The sequence below is a fragment of the Sinocyclocheilus anshuiensis genome, unplaced genomic scaffold (assembly GCF_001515605.1).
Source record: "Sinocyclocheilus anshuiensis isolate Anshui unplaced genomic scaffold, SAMN03320099.WGS_v1.1 scaffold1257, whole genome shotgun sequence".
In the NCBI taxonomy this organism is placed as follows: Eukaryota; Metazoa; Chordata; class Actinopteri; order Cypriniformes; family Cyprinidae; genus Sinocyclocheilus; species Sinocyclocheilus anshuiensis.
Window position 1 is genome coordinate 20,613 of NW_015548249.1, and position 26,650 is coordinate 47,262.

The 26,650-nt window shown below is 39.8% G+C and overlaps 1 protein-coding gene across 1 annotated transcript; it reads left to right on the forward strand.

Annotated features, from left to right (window-relative positions):
- Positions 1 to 7,096: 7,096 nt before the first annotated feature.
- LOC107655289 (gap junction delta-2 protein-like) lies at positions 7,097 to 26,162 on the forward strand. Its single transcript, XM_016442741.1, has 2 exons — positions 7,097 to 7,772; positions 25,247 to 26,162. Exons 1-2 carry the CDS (start codon positions 7,702 to 7,704, stop codon positions 26,088 to 26,090), a joined length of 915 nt encoding a protein of 304 aa, XP_016298227.1. The 5' UTR covers positions 7,097 to 7,701; the 3' UTR covers positions 26,091 to 26,162.
- Positions 26,163 to 26,650: the final 488 nt, after the last annotated feature.

A 26,650-nucleotide genomic window follows, 5' to 3' on the forward strand; every position in this document is an offset into this window, starting at 1 on the left:
ATCCTGCCATGCAGCCTGGCCCCCCACAGAGTGCTCTCTCCAGCCGGTCTGCTGCTGGTGGTTCAAGCGGTGGGTCTGTACATTCATCTAATGCAGGCCAGTCTTCTCCTGATGACATTCTCTCAATTCTGCAGATGGCAATGGCTCGTTTAGGTCTTGATAGATCTGTTCAGCCTGCTCAATCTAATGTGTTCTTCAGGCAAAATGCTGATAGTACATTTACCATGCCACCATGCAAGGACTTTGTTACTGAATTCTCCAGTGCATTAACAAGCTTCAATGCGCCTAGGAGGTCAAAGTCAGCCCGCACTCTTGCCTCAATGGCTGAGGCTGATTCTATTGGGGTGGGTCGGGCACCTGAAATTGAACAGCCGGTAGCAGCATTGGTGGTATTACCAGATGGAGTGCTTAGAGGCAACGTACACTGCCCAAGTGCGCAATGTGGCCGTACTGACACATTACTGAAAAAAGCAGTCCGTAGCCGACATAACCCTAGCGGAGATTACTATTTGCCAATTACTGCTTGCCTGTAACACCACATTGGAGTCAGCGAATGTTGACCCCTCTGTACCTCAGTTCTTACAGAACAGTTCAATTTAGAGCCCGAACCCGACCCGAACCCGAAATCTTTTGTTTTTTCCCACAACGAATAGCCAATTTCTTTTTAAAAATGCTGTATTTCACGATTGCATGCAATGGTCAGTAAACAAATACATGTAAAGAAACAGAATCATTAAGGCTCGGCCAGTTCACAAGGCAAAAGAAAAAACACTTACCAGTTATGAAAGTTTATGAACATCAATGGTTGTATACGACAAGATGATAATTCTTCCATCGTGCAAATTATGGTCATTTTCGTCAGTTAAGGCTCGTTAGCATTCGGCCTGCTTTAAATCAGACACAGAGATGCAGTGCGGTAAGATCGCATTTATTTGAATTAATTAATTATATCATTTATTTGAATTAGCGAGAGAGAGAAAGAGAGAGAGAGAGAGAGAGGGATGAAAGTTGCGTGTGTGAACCTGCGTCTGCGCGCCTCTCTCTACAAGCAATGAGGCTTAGTTACTTCAAAAACAGAGATTTTACTTTCATTGCAGAGAAATATAAAGTTGAGAGTCAGTAGCCTGTCGAAGCTATTTTACTAATAAAAGTTTCCGTGCTGTGTTGTCGTGTGCTATAATGTGTGTGCGTGCGTCTATGAAAGCAGCGTAGCCTAGGCTACTGCATATAGTTTTAGTTTAGCTATAAACCCGAGCCCGACCCGAACCCGAAGCTATTCATTAAACATTAACCCGAACCCGACCCGAAACCCGAAAGTATTTCGGGACCCGTCGGGCTCGGGTCGGGTAGCAGACCTCTAACTGTCGCACCCTTCTAACAGCACAATGCCAGGTATGGCTTGCTCAGGCAAGGTTGCCTGAAGATTGTAAGAAGACATTGAGGGAACTACCAATTGTACTGGGACATCTCTTTGGCCCCAACATTTCTGAACTATTAGAAAAGAGAATTAAGTTATCAGAGGCCACACGGCAGTTAACTCAGGCCCCAAGGGCTCCTTCTTTTAGGATGCCATTGACACCGACTCACCGACCCCAGATCCAGTTTTGGATCTGCGATGCCTCAATGTGTTCCTAAAGTGTCTTCCCTTTCGGATGTTGCGCACAGTCGACGTTCTTCGATCTGTGATGAAAGGAGACTGGTTTGTGAGTGTAGGCTTGAGGGATGCTTACTTCCATGTTCCCATTGCTCTCCACCACAGGAAGTTCCTAAGATTCAGCTTTCAGGGTCAGGTATATCAGTTCAGAGCCCCGCCATTCAGGCTATCTCTGGCTCCTCGTGTTTTTACGAGATGCATGAGTGCAGCCCTGTCTCCTCTTTGGTCCAAGGGCATGAAGATTCTGCCCTATTTAGATGATTGGCTTCTCTGCGCCCCAACAAAAGTGCATGCTCTACGCGACACTAAGATTGTTCTGGAGCACATACAGAAGCTGGGCCTTACTGTGAACGACACAAAAAGTAATTTGGTTCCAGAGCAGACCATAACCTTCATAGGAATAACGCTCAATTCTGTCACAATATCTGCTACACTGTCTCACACTCGGACAGACAGTATTTTTCAGTTACTGACTCGTTTCCGCCTGGGAGCAAGGATACCTTATGGTGTCCTTCTACAACTAATGGGGATGTTGGCTGCTGCCACATCTGTGATTCCCTTAGGGTTGCTACACCTCAGGCCCCTACAGAGGTGGAGCAACAGCCTAGGGCTAAGCTCAATGAGACATCGTTGTCACATGATTGTTGTCTCTCCTGCTTGTGTCCGAACACTGAAACCCTGGAAACGGGTAACATTTCTGAGTGTTGGAGTGCCACTAGGGGCTGGTGCCTTCTCGTCAAGAAGTGATCACAACCGATGCTTCGGTAACAGGATGGGGGGCAACATGGAACCAGAGGGGGATTGGTGGTCACTGGTCAGCAAAGGAGGCCTTAGAACATATCAACGTTCTAGAACTGAAGGCAGTGTATCTAGCACTGCAACACTTCCTACCAGATCTGTTAGGCCGCCATGTGCTTGTCCGGTCCGACAACACGTCGACAGTCTTTCATTTGAATCACCAGGGTGGCACCAGGTCTCTTGCATCTTTACAGCTAACCCGCAAGATCCTCAGATGGTCTCAGGGCCGACGGGTGGCACCTCATTTGCCAGCCAGACTATGGTTTCCTCTTCAGAATCAGAATCAGAATCAGAATCAGAATGAGCTTTATTGCCAGGTATGTTTACACATACGAGGAATTTGTTTTAGTGACAGAAGCTCCACAGTGCAACAGAATGGCAGTGACAAGACAGGGCACAGATAATAAAAATATTAATATAAAAATAGACAAAATAGACAATGTACAAAAAAGCAAAAACACAATATATAATATAGACAATTTTGTATGTACAGGTATGATATGTGCAAATTTGAAATGTAAATAAGTATGTGTGTTAAATAACACATTTTTTGTTCTGAGTCTGTTACAGGGTGAACCATGGCAGCTTCCCATCAGACGAGACCTGCTTTATGTTGCTGCCATATCTACTTATAATGTTGATGGTGCATCCTTGGGGTCTCACAACCTTGTATGTAGTTTTCTGAAGGGAGCAAGACGTCTAAAGCCTGTTTGTTCTACTCCTTTTCCTGTTTGTGACTTGCCACTTGTTCTGGCGTTTCTTTGCACACCGCAATTTGAACCATTGGATGTTGTGGATATTAAGTGGTTGTCCTTAAAGGTATCTTTCCTGTTAGCCATTGCTTCTGCTAAATGCGTTTGCGAGCTTCATGCCCTGTCAGTGAGTGTACTGTGCTTACGCTGGTTACCAGAGGATTCTGGGGTCATTCTTAGGCCTAATCCAGCCTTCCTCCCTAAGGTCTTGTCGCCACAATTTGTGAATCAGTCTATTCATTTGACTTCTTTTCAACCTCCTCTTTCTCCTTCCGATGCAGGTGGGAGGAGGTCTCATCTTCTCTGTCCTGTAAGAGCTTTGAGGTGCTATGTTAAGTTTACTGCTCCTTTTAGACAGACAGATCAGTTATTTGTCCATTATGGTGAGGTACGCAAGGGCGCCCCCTTGTCTAAGCAAAGATTATCACGTTGGATTGTTGAGGTGATAAAGCTAGCATATAGTAATTCTAACCAGCATTTACCAGTGGGTGTTACTTGTCACTCTACTAGGACTGTCTCTTCATCTTGGGCCACCTTACGGGGAGTTTCCTTGGCGGAAGTCTGTGCAGCTGCTACCTGGTCCTCTCCATGTACCTTTGTGCGGTTCTACAAGGTCAACGTGGCTGCTTCCCATGATGTGAGTTCTGCAGTCCTGGAAGATCCTTGATGTTTGCAGGTGGGTGGCATTCATCATGACTGTGTTGGTATGTGTCATCCACTAGTGCTTAGCACCGCATCTGGTGGTCAGGAGGAATGAAACAGAATGCTAGTTACGTATGTAACTGTGGTTCTGTGAATTCCGGATGACCGCCAGAGATCTTCGAAAAAATAACAACAAAGTCACGTCGTGATGTCGACCGAGATGCGAGGATATAAACCACAGCAGTTTGATGCCCAGCCTCGAAATGCTTTCTCGCGCATTCCGAAGCTGGGCACCGAGCTGCTGTGATTTATATCCTCACATCTCAGTCGACGTCATGACTTTGTTATTTTTTTCTCGACCTATCTAGCTGATGCAGCGATTATCCACTAGTGCTTAGCACCGCCTCTGGCAGTCATCTGGAATTCACAGAACCACAGTTACATACGTAACTAGCATTTCCGAAGTGAGGAGGGAATATTACTGAATTTATTAGTTTTCTGTTTCAGGTATGATTCTGTATGTCCATCAGTTTACATTGTAATGACGCTTGCAAACTTGCGCTGTGCCACGATTCGGTCTGTTTTAAAACTAAAACAAGCACAGATGTTTTCTCATGCTGAGAGATAAGCAGATGTATGTGTGTGAGAAAATATCATATATGGTGTTAAAAAAATAAATGACAGCGGATAAACGAGTTCATATTCTCTGTTTTTATTTAAGCTCCATTAGATGAGGCATGTTCGGAACATTCTCTTGCCGTTTACTGTTGTCAGGAACTATTTTTTAGCGGAAGGACAGCTTTTAATGAACTTGCTTCAAAAAAAGTTACATTTCAATACATACATTTTTGGTTTTAATATTTTTTTATTGTGTATTAACCGTTTTATAAAAACAATAAGGTACTCGAGGCCATGCTGTATCATGAATAAATCACGGCTGAAGGGGTTGCAGGCACTCCCTTCGTGTCATGCCTAACAACGCCCTTCAGCCCTGATACAGCATGGCCACTCGTACCTGTCACGATCACTCGGGGAAGGAACGAGGAAACACAGGAGAATTCTTCAATTTAGATTTTAATCCCACAAGCAAAGGTTTACAAACACAGGAACTCTGGGGTGACATTTAACAGCTGACACTAGACACAGGGAAAGGCAGGTCTTAAGTAGACAAGGAAACTAATGAGGGAACACCTGGAATTAATGAACATGACGACATGAGGGAAAACGCAGCTGGAACCAAATTAACACAATGAAGACAGGAACAGGAAACAAGACCAAAAAAGGAAAACAGGAACTAAGACAGGGGTAAAACAAGGAAACACAAGTCCACAACACTGACAGTACCTTATTGCTTACTTAAATCAATTTCAGTAGTTCAATACTTTTTCTCTGTGTCATTCCATTTTATTACACATAACTTAATTTCTGAACTTATTTGTTTTGTTTTGTTTTGTTTGTATGTATGGATTACTTGGGTTGTTACCGACATCTGGTGAAACTTTCAAGTCAACAGCACCTTTAGAAATATATTTGCTGAGAAAAATCGTGACGTGTTCAATACTTATTTTACCCGCTGTATTTAAAATCAATCAATCAATCAGTCAGTCTGTCTGTCTGTCTGTCTGTCTGTCTGTCTGTCTGTCTGTCTGTCTGTCCAGCACCTTTAGAAATATATTTACTGAGAAAAAGGGTGACGTGTTCAATACTTATTTTACACCGCTTTAAATGTGGTGTACAATTGTTCAAATGTGAACGTTAAGCTGTTCTGTTGTGTAAAGTTGTTGTAAATCTGCTCTGTTTTATAAAACTGATCTGTTGTGTAAAGGTGGTGTAACTGTGGTGTAAAGGTACTCTGTAAAGTAAATGTGGTGTAGAGAGCCTTTGTTGTGTAAGTCTGCTCTGTTACATAAAGTTGGTGTAAAATTGTTCAGATGTGTACATGTTAAACTGTTCTGTAAATCTGCTCTGTTTTGTAAAACGAATCTGTAAAGGTGGTGTAACTGTTGTGCAAAGCTGCTCGATCAAGTAAATGTGGAGTAAAGCTGTTCTGTTGTGTAAAGATACTCTGCAAAGTAAATGTGATGTAGAGCTGCTCTGTTGTGTAAGTCTGCTCTGCTACATAATACAATTGTTCAAATGTGTACATAGTAAGCTGTTCTTTTGTGTAAAAGTGTTGTAAATCTGTTCTGATTTGTAAAACTGATCTGCTGTGTAAAGGTACTCTGTAAATTAAATGAGGTGTAGAGCTGCTCTGTTGTGTAAACCTTTTACATAAAGGTGGTGGACAATTGTTCAAATGTGTTCTGTTGTGTTAAGGTGTTGTAAATATGTTGTTTTGTAAAACTGATCAGGGGTGCGTTTCCCAAAAGCAACTATGGTCGCAAGTTCTGTCGTTACCAATAGATTTCAATGGAACTAGCTACCATAGTTAGCTAACGATGCTTTTGGGAAACGCACCCCTGTTGTGTAAAGGTGATTTAACTGTTGTGTAAAGGTACTCTGTAAAGTAAATGTGTGTCTTTGGAGGTCTAAAAAATGAAAAGCACACTATTTTGTTATGCTACACCGCTGTTTCCTCTTTTGTGAGAGACAGACAAAATCGGGATTGGGATTTGCGATAAAAAGAAGAGTTCGGTTGGCTGTGTGGTGTTTGGATGAGAGGAAAGGAGAGGAGGGGTAGTGTGATGATTGCTCGCACTAATCCTCTGGACACACGCACAAGCCAGGTGCCCATGAGAGACAGAGAAAGAGGCTTATAGAGTGAAAGGTGAATGAACAGGGTTAATTCAAAGAGGAACTGTTTAAATAAAGGATGCCATCAGTTGGCGCCACTGCTTGAAGCAGTGACTCGTGCAACAATTTAAGAACACTGACTTGCATATGTGTGTGTGTGTGTGTGTGTGTGTGTGTGTGAGAGAGAGAGAGAGAGAGAGAGAGAGAGATGGGGGGGGGAGGCGGCAAACTTATCAGGAGTGACAGAGAGAACAGAGGGCGAAAAGAGTGGAGGGAGGGAGCGGAAAGCAGAAAATGAGAGTGTGGCGAGACAGCGGCTCATAGTGACAGCAGGGGCAGAGGGAGGCAGAGCGAGCGAGTGAGCTGGGGAAGAGAAAACTGACAGTGGGGGGAAAATGCAGGAAAGGCACTGAAGCTGAGCTGGTGGAGGAGAAAACAGGAAAATACAGCGAAGGCTAGAAAGAGTCATTAGGACGCAACAGTGAGGAAGCAGAGAGAAAGTGTGGAAACTGACTGATTTGCCCAAATGTGTTTGTGATGTGCAACTGGCGGTGCTTAAATCGCAGCGTGGAGTGTGTTTGCGTGAGCGGGTCTGATTGTGCTACCAGTACTGCCTGGAAAACGTGCTTGGTGGATTATGAGAGATCAAGACGAGAACGATTGTGTGTGTGTGTTAGAGAGTGTGTGTTTATTGGTGAACAAAAGGGCTAGGTGCAGCTTGTTTGTGAGTGTGCGGGTTTAGATGAGAAAACTGTGCAGCTGGAGAGTTGCTTGAGGAAAGGGAAAAGATAGTGCAGATAGCTGAAGCACTTGAGGATGCCAGGGCATTCAGGGACAAGCACAGCTCTCTGATAACTGCCGTCTGAGTACTTCAGACCCAACGAAGGAAAGCAAACCAATAAACAGAGACTGTTGAAGGCAAATAAGGCAAAACCATGGGAGCACGTGTCTTCTTGAGCCATCAACGGAACTATTTGTAGGACCAAAGCATCTCTGTTGCTGCTGACTACCTCAAAGTGTAAAGCCACGAAGACTGTAGAGTTTCTTTGGAGGTCTATGTGAAGGATCGGTGGGGGTCCATTATAGTGTCCAGTGATCCCTTGATGTCTTCAGCACCCAGCCATGGGAGAGTGGACCATTTTAGAGCGCCTCCTGGAGGCCGCTGTGCAGCAGCACTCTACAATGATTGGAAGGTAAGAAATGCGAAATCAATGCAATGATCTGGTTCAGTTCTCTCAAAGTAATAATTAACTACGACCTATTATCAGGTTCTAATAATTTATTTTTTAAATGTTAAATACGTTCTCCTCTCCCAGTTTAATGTGTAGAGAAAACTGCAATTAAGAATGTCTGAAAAGTGTAAACACTGTTACTCTGTTTGTTTGCGCAGCCCAGCATGTCAGTTTCAGTGTCTGCCTTAGTTAGGAATAGAATGTTTTAAACCCAAACAATGTCATGGCAATTTGTAACAATTGTAAAATTTTAGCAAATTGGTGACTGATTTGTATGACTTGTATGATCTCATTTGTACATTTGTTTCATTGCGGTTTCATTTAGGGGTGGGGTTAAGGGTGGACCTTCATGCTTTTTTCTAAAAATTGTACGTTTTCATAGAATTCACATTGTACAAATTCATATGAAATCGCCATTTTGTAAAAAAGATACGTTTTCCATGAGATCAGGTTGTCGAAACCTGGACATAAATGATACTTCAAACCATGTGGCTTATAAAGTAGTATTTAAACAGTAAGTACTACTTAAGCAATGTGCTAAAGCAATGTGCTTTATAAATTATTTTCACCTGGCAATTGTGGCAAATGATAAAACTGGCATCACAGAGACTGTTTGATTGAACAAAAGCACAGATTGTTCCAAAGTATCAGATACAAGTTAATTATCAAAACCCATAATGATCCAAATGCAAAAATTGAAAATACAAGAAAAAATGGCATGCATTGGTGGATTACAAGAATTCCTTTGTAGTGGTTCTTAATCCTGTTTCTGGGGACCACAGCACTGTACATTTTGTCTTTCTTATCTGACACACCAAGCTTGGTCCATAAAGCTTTCTACTAATGAGCTGACGATTCGATTCAGGCGCATTAGACATACAAAATGTGCAGTTCTGTGGGTCCCCAGGACCAGGATTAAGAACCACTACTGTATGGCGTTATCGGTCCATAATGGTGGCTTATGGTGAAGAGAGAATGACCTAGCGGCTGAGCTTTTAGTTAATCCTGTGGTCATCATGAGCGCCTATTGGTCAATCTCAAGCTTCAGTAGATCCAATGCTTGAACCACTGAAGCTTGTGAGACCTCAAGTGACATCGCCTGCTCGGGTGATGCTATTTTTTCTTCCAGTTTAGCCCCTCACGTTCTCTTCTTCATTTGTATTTTGGACACAAATGTCCTGCCAGATTTAGCTAAAAAATATTTTTTTGCATCTTTCTTTAAAGATGTATTGTTTGATGCTTGTTAAAGCTAATTGTGGTTTTATCTGACATTATTTGAGGCGTCATTTTTCTGTTTGCAGCGTTTTGTCCGCAGTGCCCTGTACTTAAATCTCTAATGCAGTTTTCTAAAAAACACACTAATTAGTTTCAGCCTGTCATATGAAATTATCTTAAAGACAAACACTGTCAAGCAGTGTACATTAAGGCAGTCAGCCAGGAGACATTGGGTGTGAAATGGTATTAGACATCCAAACAGCCATCTACCGATGCTTAGCATTCAGGTTTTTGGTGACTCACCTACTGACAGTGCGTCATTTATCATATGATCATTATAGGTCACGACCATCCAAAGCTATGATGTAATGGTCAACTCTTCCTCATCCAGCAGGGTCTGGTTCATTGCTACACTAGACCCTAGAATACACATTGATTCCATGGCAACAGAATTTGTCTTTCTCCATTCCATTCATGAGACCAAATGATAAGAGGTTGGTATTTGCCATGCATTTCCTCCTGCCATTGACAGTTCTGGCATTAATTTGGCTGGCCAGAAATTGAGCGACACTTTCATAGATGTGCCGTTAGGCTGAATAATGATTTCCCTGATCAGATCTCATTCACCAGTCACTGCCCCCACACTCACACTTCAGTGAGCGCAGGCTGCTTGGCAGCCAATGGTGAATTACACTACGCCTGACAGCGTATGCCTCAAGGGACTGTTTCATTCATTATGTTTGGCATTACTGAGGTGATGTGGGTAGTTTTCTGATGTGAGCTGTTACAAGGAGGTTAATGAATTTGTGTAATTATGGAGGGTGGTTGCCACAAAAAGACCCTTAGCGTTTCAACACAAGGCTCTTTTTTTGTGCTACGAACATGAATGATACCTGTACTTTTAAATTTTTTAGAGTTCAAACTTCAGATGTTTAGCCATAGGTTGATAAAACAGGTGAAAAGCCATTTGGCTTCCACTGAAGGAGGAATATTTATTTAGACATATTTAGAGACCAGAATATTGTAGGAGACCTGAAGGTGTGCTTTTTTCCCTCACAGAACAACCATATAGCAATGACGCTGCAATTATTTTCAAATCTCGCAGCATGTTAAAATTGTTTTAAAGTCATAAAATAATATTGTGCATGGAATGGTGTGAGAATTAGGCTTTCTTAATCAAAACTCTGGCCCTGTAAACCATGCTTTGTGTGAAAAGGATTGGAGCGATTTGTATGTATAGGTAAGTTTTTTAATTTTGCAAAAATGTAGGTAGAGGCACATATTTCCAATGAGCCAATGAGACATTGCATGAGATTAGATTCAAAACTATTTGTTAATTGGTAATTCTACAAAGTTTAAGAGTCATTTAATTTGAAACTGATGTTGTTCATCTTGTAGAAGACAAGAGAGCACAGAATGCTTCATGCAACAAAAGACAATGCATGTTTTACATACCTCAATGGGGCATGATGCGTACTAGCATGCATCTTTACATTATTGAAAATATTACATACAGTATATGAAGCACTTGGAATTACATGAACTTAAATTGGATTTGTACATTTTCTAAAAGCGTAATTAGCAAGCATATTTGTAACAAATCAAGGTATCTGCCTGATGTACAGTGGGTACGGAAAGTATTCAGACCCCCTTAAATTTTTCACTCTTTGTTATATTGCAGCCATTTGCTAAAATCATTTAAGTTAATTTTTTTTCCTCATGAGCTAATATTATTACCTAATAAATCCTCTCATAATTAACTGATCATTTATTTTGCAGTACTTCAAAGTTTATTGGAGGCAGTTTTCAATTCAATTCTGATTTAGGGAAGGGAGTTGGGGATGTGGGCAACTGGTTTATGTTCTAAACAGCTGTATCATTTACAATCTAGTGTTCAGCAAAAGGTGTCTTGAAATAGACAACGTAAGATGTGTAGCAGACAGTTGGCTGTGCTGTTACAGTTCACAGTGATTATTTATGGATACAGTGTAAGAAATGTTTTTGTCAGATTACGAAAAAAATGCATTTTACGCTGTGACATCTAATTTAACTTATTTCATGCAAGTGAAAAATATTATTCAATGGGATTGAAATATTATGGCCACATTATGCTACACCAATAAATGTGATTTTTAAGAGCCAAACCCAGTAGAAATAGCCCTGTATGGCAAGAACTGCAGAGTTTCCTTTTTAGAGTGTAAATCCATCATACTGTTACGGGGCAAACAAGACGTGAGACGTACGGATCCATTTGCAAGCTTTATCAAGGGCGTGGTCAAAACAGGCGAGGGTCAGGCAATGGCAAACAGGTATATAGAGGGCAAGACAAAAGAGTAATCCAAACCGGACGTGAGTCAGTAGACAGCGAACGTTATCCAGAGGGCTTGACAAGAGGGGAAATCCAAAAACACAAGCAGTAGTCCAGGCGAGGTGCAAACACAGTCCGAAACAGCAGGCAAAGGGTTAATCCAAGATAAACAGGCAAAAATCAGGTAACACGGGAAAGCAGGCAAGGCAAAACTATGACAGGACTAGGCTAGACTATGAAACAGGAAATCAATAAACAGGCTCCGTAAAGTAGCTATCAACTAAACAGTGATAAACGCTAAACAATACTCGGTGACTTGAGCAGGATCTGAGTGGGTGTTATATAGCGAATGTGTGATTGGTTACAGCTGTGTGTGTGTAATCAGTGCAATGGATGATGGGAACTGTAGTCCAGAGTGACATGTAACAGTCTGTGTAGTGTGAGAGTCAATGTAATGGAAGAGCGATCTCTGGTGGCGAGCGGATGGAAGTCCATGGACAGGATTCGTGACACGTACGTAGATTCCACATTAGTGTCATTCAAATCAAATTTTAGAGTTACGTTTTTTTTTTTTACTGGTTTAGTGTGCACAGTGTGCTTTAGACCTGTTTGAAGTAAAAAAAAATATTATTTAGATGACAATGTCAACAAATTAAACAAGTATTATCAGTTGCAGCCCTAATTTAATATATATGGAGCAAATGGTGCATATACATGGCGCACTTATGTATGAGTTGGTAAGTTTCATTATAACTGCTGTCACTACTGTTCTTTAGATTATATATTTATAAAATTGTCATTTAATTTTATCCAATGGTGAGGTGACTGAACATGCATATAGGGCAAATTCTATTCCATTGCATTTTTTTTTTTTTTTTTTGAAGGATGCACTACTGTAGAGTCATTCCCAACAAAAGCAACTGAATCCCATCATAAAGGGAAGGGATCACAAAATATGAGACAGCAATGCCCTGAAACCCTACCCGTCACATCCCTTCACTTCAATTGTTCTGCACTACAGAGTGAGTCTGGCAGAGGGATGCTCACTTTTGAATAGGGTATTTATAGCTGCACAGATTTCTGGGTATCATGTGTGCTTACCGATGTGTATCCGTGTGTATTTTTAGAGACTGATACCTTAATCACAGTGGATTTGACTTTCCATTTAGAATATGTCCATCACACCATCCAGTCATATTTGACCGATTAGTCATTCATTCGTACCAAATAACTTCTATACATATTTAAACATCCATTTACAGATTCATTACAGCTCTATTCACACACACACACACACACACACACACTTGTGCGTGACTTGACTCACACTGAGACTTCCTGAACCACAGGCTGTTGGCTGTTATCCGTCCTGCTTTTCCAGTCTCTCTCATCCCTCAATCCATGCTCTCATCTCTTTGTTGCTTTGAGCCCTTGGATTATATTGGTTATGCATTTGATTCTGTGCAAAGAAACAACATGAAGCCTCGAAGGAGATGTGTTATGACACACATTTCCAAATCATCAATCCGTTTGCCACTCAACATCAACACAGATTATATTCAGATTAGACACTACAAATGTATACTGTAGACACAATCATCTTCAATCTCTGTTGCAGCAAGATTATACACAGTGAAGACAGACGTTATTGCCAAAGCGTGATTAGTAAAATGAGAGGCATTTACCACAAAAGAAAAAGAGAAAAATGACTCTAGCGCATATAGAAGTGTCTTCTGAATGTAACAGCTCAAGCTGTTAAAACATAGTTCACCCCCAAAATTAAAAATTCTGTCACAATATCCGTGCTTGTTCCAAATCTGTAAGACTTTCTTTCTTAAAAGGATAGTTCATCCAAAAATGAAAATTCTGTCATCATTCTTAATACATGAGGGTGAATAAATGATGATTTTTGGTTGAATTGTTACATTTCAGATCAAGCCATTTGTTGTCATTGCCATTGGTTTTTTTACGTGCATCAAAACCAAATGCTAACTTTGAATACATTTAATTCATAATAAACGTATTACTATGCCGTCTTTACATTGCCGAGCTGAATAAATAAAAAAAACGTACAAAAATATGCCACCTCTGCCTCTCCTCAGTGTCAAAGAAGGATTTGATGTGGCTTTGGTTCCATATAAATGAAATCCGTAAACCTGAAATGGTTGCATTTAAAGGGGATTGTTCCTCTAAAAAAACATACCACTTCAGAAGTGGCTACTGTGCTGCGTTCAAAGTGTAAAGCTTTATGGTGAATGCTAGCACATCACAATGTCTTCATGGGAAATAAATCACAGATATTCCGCCAACATAGTCATAATAAAGAAGACAATATAATTTTTTACAGTCAGATTTTGAAGTTGAGGTGTGTGGCAGTTTACTGCAAGGAATTATGGGATCTGGGATGACATCTAACTGCCTCTCCTGAACAAATAAAGCATAAATCAGCGTCTAATCGCTCTGAACTGCATCAAAACCTCAAGCTGCTCATAGAAGATGAAATAATAAGGGAAAGTAGGACTGGAGAAGCACATGATGGTTGTCAGAACCAATATAACACAAAACGAGGTTTAGAGCTGATACTGTGAGTACGTCCCTCAAGAACGAGGCTAAACAACTCTGTAAAATCTGTAAAAGGAACATACTTTACAGACCACTAACCATTATACTCACAAACACACACTGACTGTCCAACACCACAAGCAAAATCTTCATGTAACTGCTTTCACACAAACTGAAAACAAATATTAGATCACACACACATTCATCATCCACTGCGCACACACATTCACCCACCAACAGAGGTGCCTGTCCCAAAAGTATGTCACCATTTACTAACACATCATATTAGTGAGACAAGCGTTCTTTCAGGGGCACGTCAGCCTCCTGTTGCATTACATACGTAATTTAACAAGTATGCACACACTTACACATTCACATATGTGGCCAACATGTAGGAGGGTTGGCATAAATATTTCTCCATAGCAACAATCCTATGCACCCAATACACTTATCACTTCATTCAGATGTTTCTAAAATAAAAATAGAAGCAGTTGAAAAAAAGACATAAAAGTGTATCATTTAATTACACTTTATTTCAACAGTCTACTTTAAAGATTCTACTAACTATAAGTAACTTTGCAACTACATAGGGTTAGTAGAATGAGTTGAAGTACTTGCGAAGTTACTTACAGGCAGTAGAATGTTTGTAGGGCACCATCAAAATCGTGAGCAGATATTAAGCAGACACTCTACTATTACTCTATAATTGACACTTAGTTACAAAGTTACTTATAGTTAGTAGAATGTCTAAATTGGACAATCAAAATACCCTTCATATTGAAAACTCTGACTTGGTTTAGGCAGAAGTAGGTGTCTTGGCAAATCTAGGCACACTGACATTGAGATATTTTATCAAACATTTCAAAGATTACTGGGGTCTTTGTCTTGAGAAGCAAAAATAGTATTAAGTCTGAACTACTGTTGAAATTAATGTGTGATTTTTGTTCTTACACATTACAAAAATATACAAACATCAACTTGGTTTTAATAAATCTGTACTGACATATTTCTGAGCCATGGGTTGATCCATGGCTTTGTGATGATCTTGGTGAATGATGATGGAGATGATGGAGCAAATAATGAGGTTGAAAGTGAGGAATCCGTTAACCATTTTCTATTGTAACTATGTGATAAGGCATTGGTTTCTTCATGTGGCTGATACTATGATCATTACAACTACCCTAACCTTCCCTACTAGGATCAAGTATTGAAATCGTTAACTGGTGTTAGCCTCAGATGTTGACAAATCCATCTCCATTCATTAAAGACAGACATACTGTGTGTTGCATTCAACTTGGGCTACGTCTAAATACGGATACATTTAAAAATGGCATTATCGTTTTAAAATGATCTCCGTCTACACTAGCATTTTCAAGCGTTTCAAGTTTCTCATCCACAGTGAAACGTCAGAAAACGTTAAATTCGCTTTACTGCACTTGCGTAAAGCCTCACAAAAGCTCACTGAGACAATACAGGTTTTCATGCTATTCTTCTGGCAGGATCATTTTCTTTAGGAAAATCTCTCACCATTCACTGACGCATTCAGGTCACACTCACGATTGTATGTCTGAACTAAAACGCAACTGCCCTCGTGTTTTGCCGCAAACAGCAATCGCGAGTAAATTTTAATCTGTAGCAATACTGTGAATAGCACATAACAGACACAATAGCAATATAAAATATAGATATCTATTGGTACAATATGTGTCACATGACTAAACATGCATCATCTTTTTGAAAAGCCTCTGTTTTCATAGTCCGCACTACAATGTGTAAACCGCGTTTTTAAATGTATCCACTTTGGAGAGCGTTTTCAAAAAGCTCAGTTTTCCTTGACAAAAATGTCGTCTCAGTGTGAATGGAAGGCCAAAACGGAGAGAAAATTATGCATTTTTAAACCAAAAGGTATTAGTGTGGACAAGGCCTTGGAAAGTTGGAATTTGCACCTAGGGACCACTTAAAGGTGTACTGTAAACTCTGGCAGAAAATGTAAACCAGCAACTATGCTGAAATGCAGATGTACATGGCTCACCCAAGGAGATGCACTTTTAAGCAAATAAAATGCACCAGTTGAGTTGTACACGTTAGATATTGTGTATTCCCCTCAATTTAGTTGTAGACATTACATGTCTGAAAAGCTAACAGTAGCACTGTTCTTTTATTTTCTTGTACATCATCATCCAAGTTTTGGCCAGGGGAATGCTTTTAGTCATTCAGTCGGAAGTTAGAGATATCAAGTACAAATATCCCATATCTTGCAACACAGCCAGAGTCTAGGGAGGATGTGACTTCACAGCGAGAGATGAGAGCGTAAAATGTGCGCAAAACCTGCATAATTCCACTCAGTGACACACAAACAGAGCATACATAAGCATAACAGTATAATCCTAAGGGATGCTGTTTTTCAGACCAGCAGAATTAAAACAATAGGTTGAGAGAGAAAAACATTGCAAACCTTGGCAGAATCCAGGTTATGCAATGTGCGTACATCACCGCCAAATGTACTCACAGACACTTCACCTAAATGAATATAAAGACCTGTAAAAGCTTTCTGTGATCGCTCCATTAAAGTAAACGCAAATCTTTTTGAGTACAAGATAAAAATTGACCCAGAACACTCAGTGGCCACTTCCTGTTGCTACGTATGCGCGTGTGTGTCACGCAGGATTCTGGAAGTCAGTGCGGGTAAACGGATGGTCATCCTGGCACAAAACCTTGCGTAGAGACCTTCCTCTCCTCTCTTTCTCCTCTGTCCTTCTGCTGAGAGAGGAGAGATATGGAGCCTAGCCATCCTCTGTCTCTCTATATAAGGGCATGTGGGTCTCTGCTGGGTTTGTGGAAGGAAGTCCCTTACAAAAATACTGTAGTGATGGATACCATGGTACTTTGGTATAACCATGGTACCGAACAGTTCAGTCTCACGTAAGAAATATCAAAACGTCACGTTTTAATGTGATTTTGGAGCATTTCGGTTGAGTGATGCAAACTACAGAGGTAGGGACAGAGGCAAAATCTGTTTTCATTACAGTATTATATAGAGTTTAGAGTGATTGTTTGCAGAATTTATTGAAACAGAGTGTGAAGATAAGCAAGGCTTTGTGAAAAAAACATTCCTTCATTTAACAATGAAATTTTCGGTCACAGTGTACATTAAGGTTCAATTCTCATGACTTTTGCCTCAACAAACTCCTAATTTGCTGCTTATTAATAGTTAGTAAGTTAGTTGTTAAGTTTAGGTATGGGATATAGGATAAAGGGGTCTAAAATATATAGTTCAGTCATGAAACTCTAGATGGAGCAGGCTGATGGGTTGTTAACATAACTGATGATATTCAGAGAGTTAAACGACTTGGCACAAGCTGATTGGTTCATGCTGCATATTCAGCCAATGAGCTCACTGCCTTGCATTTATATGGCTGGCTAGCATTCACTTGAGATTCCTGCAGCGCGCTTTCAGAGTTCTCTGAAACCCTCCACCTTCCCCAGCTCCACCTGTACAGATCTGCTATGGGTTATTTTATATGCTATTTGTGCAGCAGCAGTATGTCTTAAATACTCACGGCACCGTATCGCCATATGCATTGGCAGTAGCAAGTTCCTGTACTTGCTTGCAGCAGCAGCAATAATCTACAACTACAGCAATACCCAGCAGCAGCAGCAATTCAGCAGCAGCAGCGTAGCAGATCTATTCCGCCAAGACCAAATACATAAACATTGTCATATCCATCACCATGCTAAAATCTTCCGAGAGCTGTCATGATTGAAATATGATCATGCAGAATAAGACCATAATAAGTGCTTTATAATTACTAATAAACAGCCAATATATGCTAGTAATGTGCATGCTAGTTAATAGTGAGAATTGATACTTAAAAAAGTTTTATCCAATTTTATTTATATATTTCTCTTTTACACAATAAGATAGGAATGAAACAGGTCCCTGAATCGGTTTTTAACATAATTTTTTTCCAAAACATACAGTTAATTTGATGCATTATATTAAAATAAAATCCATACAATTACTTGGATCGGATAATTTGATTAACATTTCTTAAAAATATGTTGATAGAATATAATGTGAGAAATCTAGCAGTTGTGATATAGGTCTGTCTCAACCATAGACTGTATAAAAACATGGACGTAGTGTCCGTGACGTCACCCGTAGATTTCTGAAGAGTGTTTTTGAAGCTCAAAGTGGGCGGAGCGGGCCGTCGCCATCTTGTCAGCACGTCACCGCGCGTCACTTCCGGATAATCGAAAATAGGCAAAGAGGCGGGAGCTGGTTGCTGAAACCACGCCCACCTAGCTCGACGGCGGTGACAGCAGCGGCGATCCACCTGTCACTCAAGTGGCCACGCCCTTAATTATGCAGAACTTTAAGGCTTAAAGGGGTCATATGATGCTGCTAAAAAGAACATTATTTTGTGTATTTGGTGTAATGAAATGTGTTTATGCAGTTTAAAGTTAAAAAAACACATTATTTTCCACATACTGTACATTATTGTTTCTCCTCTATGCCCCGCCTTTTTGAAACGCGTCGATTTTTCAAAGCTCATCGGTCTGAAAAGCGAGGTGTGCTCTAATTGGCCAGCTATCCAGTTTTGGAGCCAGCCTCTAGCGGCCAGTCGATGAATTACAGTTTTAGTTACTTCCGTGTTGGCTTCACAAGAGAGACCGGAAGGTTGCCGCTCGGTCTCAACACAAGAAGATGGACCTGGGAAATTGATAGTACAGGTAATATTCTGCTTTATACCTGCCCGAAATAATATGAAAGGTCCAAGTAATACTCAGAGCATATTTTACAATGGACCATTATAATTACTGAAAACTACTGCATTCAGTCCAATATTCCACTCATATACATACATTTTGTACATATATAATGTGTAAAATTATTTGCTATTCTAAAATAATTCATGGATTTCTGTTGACAAAAAAAAACATGATTTTGCTGATTGCCTCAAGTTTGCAGCTGATTGGTCCATGACAGTGAACTTTCTGAGGAGGCCTTCAGCCTTCAGCTCATAGTGTCTTCAACACCACAGTCATGCTCAAACTATTGGTACCTTTGCCCATGCAAATCACTATGACTGAAAATGCTGCAATTATTTGCTATTTCTGAGATAAAACGGTACAATTTTAATGTTAACATTGTGTGCTCAGAAGGCATTTAGGTCTTAAAAGTCATCTGGTTGATAAACATGCTGTTGTATTCGCAGTATGTTACTGATTACATTTTAGTAAACAAGTAGTAATTTGTATTGAAATGCAATTTTGAAATAACGCAGTTCCCAACCCTCCAAGCCATGTATAAAATGCATTTATACACCCATAGATTATGCATACAGACATTTGTATATGCGCTATGTTATTATGGCCTCAGAGAAGTGGGAGCGAGATGAAAAAATCTAAATGGAATATTAAACAGTTAAGACAATTAATTAATGCAGTAATTTAAGCAATGGTAAGCTATGCATGGGGAAAAAAAAAGAAAAAGTAAAAAGATCCCAGTCACACTTCACAGTCCACAGCTTAGCTGAAAATGCCACAAGCTAGAACTGCACTGGAACACGAGCTTTCAGATTTCATTGATTCAGCCACTAAAATGACAAAAGGAGAGACAGTCTTTCCCTTATCTTCTCCATTTTTCCTTCTTCTCCTTTTTTTCTGAAGCAGCAGGAACAGAAAGAACTGTGTGAAACTGGACGACGTAATGGTTTGTTGCATTAGGAAGAATGCATGTCAAAACATTCTGCTTCTTTGTGCCTCTTAACTCCTTTGTGTTGTCTTAATCAGAGTCATCTGCATGCCAGTGTAATTGCTGCTATCAGAGGCAGTGAAACAGCAAGCATGCTGCTAGAGCCGAAATAGAATCTGAATAGACTGCGACTTCTCAGTATAGCAGATTCTTATCACATAACCAAGTGAAAATCACCCTTCCCCTTGTTCTCGCCAGCTTTCTGCCCTGTGTTGTTGCCATGGTAACAGGCAGCGGGAGGCAGAGTGATGCTGTGGGTACCACTGATGGGGGGAGATTTGGGGGGTTCTCTCCCTCACGGACTGAGTGGCTTCACGCCTCCTTACTACTAAAACATACACACAGTCAGTCAGTGGCATTAAAGGCTAGTGGGAGAGACACTTGATATCTATTGACATGTCTTTTCTCCACATATTTAGACTGAACAGTGCTTTCAGTGTATTATTTAGAAATATTAGTCAAGCGAATTTATTTCCATCTTGATAATGTAACAGATTAAAAAAAAAAAGAATTACATAAAAGAAAATATGTTGCGTAAGTGGCCTTAACTACCATGTACTTACATTTAAATTAATCATTTGGTACAATGCACTTATTGTGTACATACATGTTTTTACATTGAACATATTTTAAAAATACCTTAATATTAATTTCTTTAATTACATTTATAATTACACTGTTGACTCATCTCTTACACCTTAACCCACCCTAAAAACCTACCTATACCACCAAACCTGTCCCTAACCTTATCCGTATCCCACCTCAATAGCAGCAGAAGTGTTTTGTAATACAATATGAACACAATAAGTACATTGTACTTATTTTTTGATAGTAGTTAAGGCCACTTAATATAAAGTGGGACACAACATGTTTTTAATTTTATCATAAGTGAAAATTCTACTTTCATATTATAGCTAAATTAGCTATAATAGAAAGTTTCACTACTGAAATTAATATAATGAAAATAATATAAAATTGATATAATGTGAAATTAAATAGAATAAAACCCCAAAACTTCTGCATTAACATACAGGTTTATGTCTAAAGAAAATATAATGGTTATATCTTTATAATAAGTAATCTTTTTACTTTGTTTTAATGTTTTTGTCTTTGAAAAAGACATATTTTTGATTAAATCAAAATTGACGGTTTCAACTAAATCTTAAATATAATTTGAGAAAAGGTAATAAATATTATTAGTCATATTTTTACTGTTTTCATGTTTTAGTCTTTGAAAAATAAATATTTTTGATTCATATATGTTTTTTTTATTCATATTAATGTAAAATGTAAAGTTTTAAACCAAACCATAAATATAATTTGAGAAAATAAATCAACAAATAAAGTATTTTTAGCCCTTTTGTTTTTCAGTGTAGTAGTGACTAAAATAGCCCCTAAATGTGTTTTTGGATTAAGGAAACTGATGAGAGACATAGAACAGGTGAGCCAGACAGGAGGTAAATGAAAAGAGATGAAAAAAGACAGAGAGAGAAAGTATGAGGGGAAAGAATGAGGAGTAGGTGGGGGTTGGGGAATACATCATCTAAAGCTATTGGATGGCATTAAAGAACTAGTAATGCAAGAATCCCTCTATTGGCTCTAGTGCAGATTAAAGGTTGTGGGTTTTGCGTGTGGAAGCTATTATATAATTCATCCTCTGATGAAATTTTTACCACATTGGCAGTTTTTTATTCACGAAAATCTCATATTATTTGTCAGTGTTGTGTGTGCCTGTGTACATGTGCAATTCCCTGCACATTTTTTTTCCTTTCTCCCAGCATGCCATGGACTCTTTTGATCAATCTTGCTGCCTACGCTTAACCACACAAAGACAACACACTCCTACAAAGTGCACAGTGCTTGCAATGAGTTGCAAAAGCATAAAACAAGGAATTGCACACCTTATCAAAGTCACCAAAGAAATCAGTTTAATCTTTGGTGGGTTTGGATTTCATGTCCATGTGATGAAATGTTAGAGAAACCTGCAGTGAGCATTGCTGGCACATGTGATGTCCATTTGAAACCTGTTTATCATTTTAAAGCAGCGTGTCATTTTGTTTTCAATGTTAAAAAGTCACGGTTTAATGTACGGAAAAAAGTAAGTAAGTATAAATAAGAGTATAAGTAGTAGGCCTAGCTTGACTTTCTAGAGTCTCAGGACGGTCGACCTAGTGGGATGCTTTTAAAGGGGAGGAATTGAAAGATGCTACTTGTCTGAATAGATTGCTAGATGTATTTGTAACAGAGGTCAGATGATGAACTGTACAGGTAAACCTCCCTCCCCTGGCCTCTATTGTCAGTTCAAGCCCCACTTTCATTAATCATGGAAATACAAATGAAGATATTTTTAATGAAACCCGAGAGATTTCTGTCCCCCAAAACATCATATAAAGAAATTGTCTCTTCAGACAACTTGGATTAAAGCACTCAGTTAAGTCATATTGATTACTTTTACAATTGTCTTTATACATTTTTTGGAGCATGAAAGTTTTAGTGGAAAGAACTTACAATAGAGGGACAGAAATGAATGGTGTACGGTTTTGCCTCCTGTCCAGCCACAGACTCAGGCTGGGCCCAGAAAAACGAAAACACTGTGGCTGATTGGATGCAGATTAAAGCTGCCTCTTTGACCTCACAGCTGGAACAAGAACGCAGTGTGAATAAATCCATCATAAGTGAGGGCTCCAATCACATAATTCACTCACCTGATGTGACACCTTCTACAGAGCTAGAAAGCACCTAGAAACCATTCAAATGGGGAAAAAAAACACCCATTGAGATTCAACTTTAAAGCACTCAAACATTTAAAATACTTGATACTACAGAGGGAGTATTATACAGTTTAATTTCTGTAGACATATCAGAATTGGAAAACAATTGGAATTGGTCAACTCATTTTTGGCACTTTTAGTGTTTACATGTACTGTTAGTCGTTTGTGACATTCACAAACTCCATATGCAGATAATAATGAATTGAATTATAAAGACCCCCCAATTGCATGCAAATAATAAAATGCATTTGCAACTTCATCCAGTGCGTTTTAATGTTCTAATGCATAATGTATAATCAGAGAGTGAGCTCCAAATGATTCAATGCATGAGATGTGGTTTTGAGTCAAGATCGAGACTCCAGCTTTGCCTGATATACAGTATCATTGATATATCACTTTATTGAATCGATAAGAAGATGTAGTCTACAAATGGTTGATATGGTACCTAATGGTACTGGTTATGTACACTGTAAAAAATGACCGTGAATTTAACGGTAAAAGACTGTAAAAATGCTACAGTAAAATCCTGTTAAATGGTTAACGGTAAATTCCCCTACTATATACGGTGAAAAACTGTATTGGACATTACATGTATTGGACATTAATTTTACGGTAGTATACCGTTTTTGGAAGTGAAAAAGACTATAATTTACAGTGAATAACCGTAAATTGACATTCCCAGAATTCCCTGCATTACATTTCAAATTTGATGTTTTTTTGTTGAAATAACTATGTTTCTTCTAAGTTTTTTCTTATCAGTTTTGTATATTAGGGTTGTGTGTTACACCCAATGTTGTTAAATGAATGTGTATTGCATTATTTCAGTTTCATGTGTGTTACCATGATGGTGTTTAGTGTTTGTGTGAATGACACTGTGCACCTTCTACATTATTATTTAAAAGCTGCTTGTGATAGGCTTTGGTTCATCATGTGACTTTCTCATCACCACCTGCATTTGGTGGTTATCAGTGTATTACAAAGGTACAAAACAGATTTCAGTACTTCAATAGGTTGTTATATTAACATTATATCAGTTAATGAAATTACGGTATTTAACTGTAAATTTAAGTTAAAACTGTAAAACCTAAAACGTTGCTACCGTATTTTTTGCTGTAAAATTCCGGCAACCACAGCTGCCGGATTTTTACCGTAAATTTCACGGAATTTTTTTACAGTGTACTCTAACACCTTTGCATAAACAAGCGTTTGGAGTATTTCTGACTGTGTTTGTGTCTGCTGAGGTCTGGGATGTCTGGCATGCTCAAGTGATGCTGACTCTGATTTAAAAATTAATGAGATCGGAAAAGCGACTACATTTCTGGACGAGGACACAAAGAAATATCTGGTAAAAGGTTTTCTGAAGAACACAATGTTTCAAATAATCAGTTCAATACAATAAGGTTCCAGTTGTTAACTTTATGTAACATGACCTAGCTTACAATGAGCGTATGTATTTTTATTAACTAACATTAACAAATATTAATAAACACTGTAATAAATGCATGACTCATTTTTAGTTAATGTTAGTTTATGTATCATCTAACATTAATTAATCATGAAGTACTGTTGCCATGATTGCAAAGTTGTCTTTTATTTAACATGTTGTTAAGGGTCTGCTTTGTGCCTTTTTTTCTTTCAAAAACTACATCTATGTGGTTTGCAATAAGAGCAACATTAGATTTTTTTTTAAATGCCTTACAATTTTTTTTTTGCGATAATAGCGATTTTTTACATTTTTATTCAGAACACTGAATATACGTTAACACGCAAACCACAATAGTGTTTAAACTGTATTCGTGCAGAGTGAGAGCTTATGTTGGTGTTTATGTTGTCAAGATGTCCAATTTTCCTCCTCTGTCCACACCGACAGCTACTCTCTTATCTCATTTGTGGGTCAGGTTGATGCTAAAGTCATTGCTATGGTAACACAATTACATATACTGGATATATGCTCTCTGAATAATAAATCTGATTTCATTACTTGCATAAAGACAGAGTGGATAGTTCGTCCTACAGATTTGAAAACCATATCAGAATTGGGTACAGTGTGAACCTAACCTTTCAAGCCTATGAAATTTGGTTGAAGTGGATGGGGATTGACTTTAAGAAAATGCACGCAATATTCACCCTCCACTTGCACAAAACAATCCAAATGTGCACAATTACAGAACCTAGAAGAAAATATGCAAATACCCCATAGACAAAAGCTGTCTTACAGAGCCAGTCATCTTAAATGTAGAGCGTAAGTCCAGACCCACTGATGCACGAATTCAATCTGTTTTACTCCTGCCTTCCCTTACAAACATATGTAATCTCTCTCTTTGTCCATCTCTCTCTCTCTCTCTTGCTCTCTCTTTCTCTCTCGCTCAATCAAACACTGGTACAGAAATAGCCCTAACGACAGTAACAACTGAGATGTAAAATTTAAGCTGTTGCTATGGGAAATAGAAGAGAACAGGTCTGACTGCCATCATGCTACCAAATTAATGAGCAGTATAGAGACTAGCATCGACACAAGTTATTGTACCAATAATACAGGTTACCATGTTAACAGAGTTTAACGGCGCAGAAGGAGCTATAATTAGAGCTCAAGAGAGCAGAATTGTTTCAAAATTAGAGCTCTTAATTAAATGTGCAAAGTTGGTCTTGAAAGTAAAAAACGCACATTTGAATAGCAAATGCGAACATCTGCAATGCTAATTAGCTGGTAGCCTAAATAAGGGACAAATTACGTCAATGGAAGAAACTGAGGAAATGTTTTTTGTTTGGGCCTTGTTTATATTGTACATCCAATCACATTCCCTCTTTTTCTCTCCACCAGGATTCTACTGACAGTTGTGGTGATATTCCGTATCCTGATTGTGGCCATCGTAGGTGAAACGGTCTATGAAGACGAGCAGACCATGTTTATCTGCAACACCCTCCAACCTGGGTGCAACCAGGCCTGCTACGACAAGGCCTTCCCCATCTCTCACATCCGATACTGGGTCTTCCAGATCATCCTTGTTTGCACGCCCAGCCTGTGCTTCATCACCTATTCAGTGCATCAGTCGGCCAAACAACGTGACCGTCGCTACTCCTTCCTCTACCCAATGATGGAGAAGGACTACAGTCGTGAGGGTACCCGCAAACTACGCAAAATTAATGGCATTTTGGTGCAGCACTCTGACAGTGGTGGCGGAAAGGATGAACCTGATTGCTTAGAAGTAAAGGAGATCCCAAATGCTCCAAGAGGCCTCCTGCATGGCAAGAGCTCCAAGGTACGACAACAAGAGGGCATCTCTCGCTTTTACATAATCCAGGTCGTGTTCCGCAACGCACTGGAGATAGGCTTCTTGGCGGGACAGTATTTTCTCTATGGCTTTAGTGTCCCCGGCATCTTTGAGTGTGACCGCTACCCCTGCCTGAAGGAGGTGGAGTGCTACGTATCACGGCCCACTGAGAAGACGGTCTTCCTAGTGTTCATGTTTGCAGTGAGCGGGATCTGCGTTGTGCTCAACCTTGCCGAGCTCAACCACCTGGGCTGGCGGAAAATCAAGGCTGCCATTCGAGGTGTGCAAGCCCGCAGGAAGTCCATCTGTGAGATCCGCAAAAAGGACATGGCCCACCTGTCACAACCGCCAAACCTGGGCAGGACCCAGTCCAGCGAGTCTGCTTATGTCTGATCTCCATTCACCTAAATATGGAGTCACAAGGAGTGGAATGCGGTTATGGTACTTGTGCAAATGTTTATAATGGCAAAGGGGGAGTGAAGTGAAGTGACGTGACATGTGGCCAAGTATGGTGACCCATACTCGGAATTAGTGCTCTGCATTTACCCATTCAAAGTGCACACACACAGCAGTGAACACACACACCGTGAACACACACCCGGAGCAGTGGGCAGCCATTTTATGCTGCGGCGCCCGGGGAGCAGTTGGGGGTTCGGTGCCTTGCTCAAGGGCACCTCAGTCGTGGTATTGAAGGTGGGAGAGAGCACTGTACATTCACTCCCCCCACCTACAATCCCTGCCTGTACGAGACTCGAACCCACAACCTTTGGGTTATGAGTCCGACTCTCTAACCATTAGGCCACAACTTCCCCAAGGGGCTCCACATAGCCACACCTCTTTCCCACAAGCCACTCCCCCCCCCTCTCTATGCCATATGACAATGTTTGAGGAAGTTTGCACAATGTTAGGCTTCAGGAACAGCATGTGAAGACAGGGCATAAATGGGAATTTTT

Coding starts and splice junctions, on each gene's coding strand:
- LOC107655289 (XM_016442741.1), top strand. CDS start 7,702: ATGGGAGAGTGGACCATTTTAGAGCGCCTCCTGGAGGCCGCTGTGCAG. Junction 7,773..25,246: donor CACTCTACAATGATTGGAAG/GTAAGAAATGCG, acceptor TCTCTCCACCAG/GATTCTACTGACAGTTGTGG.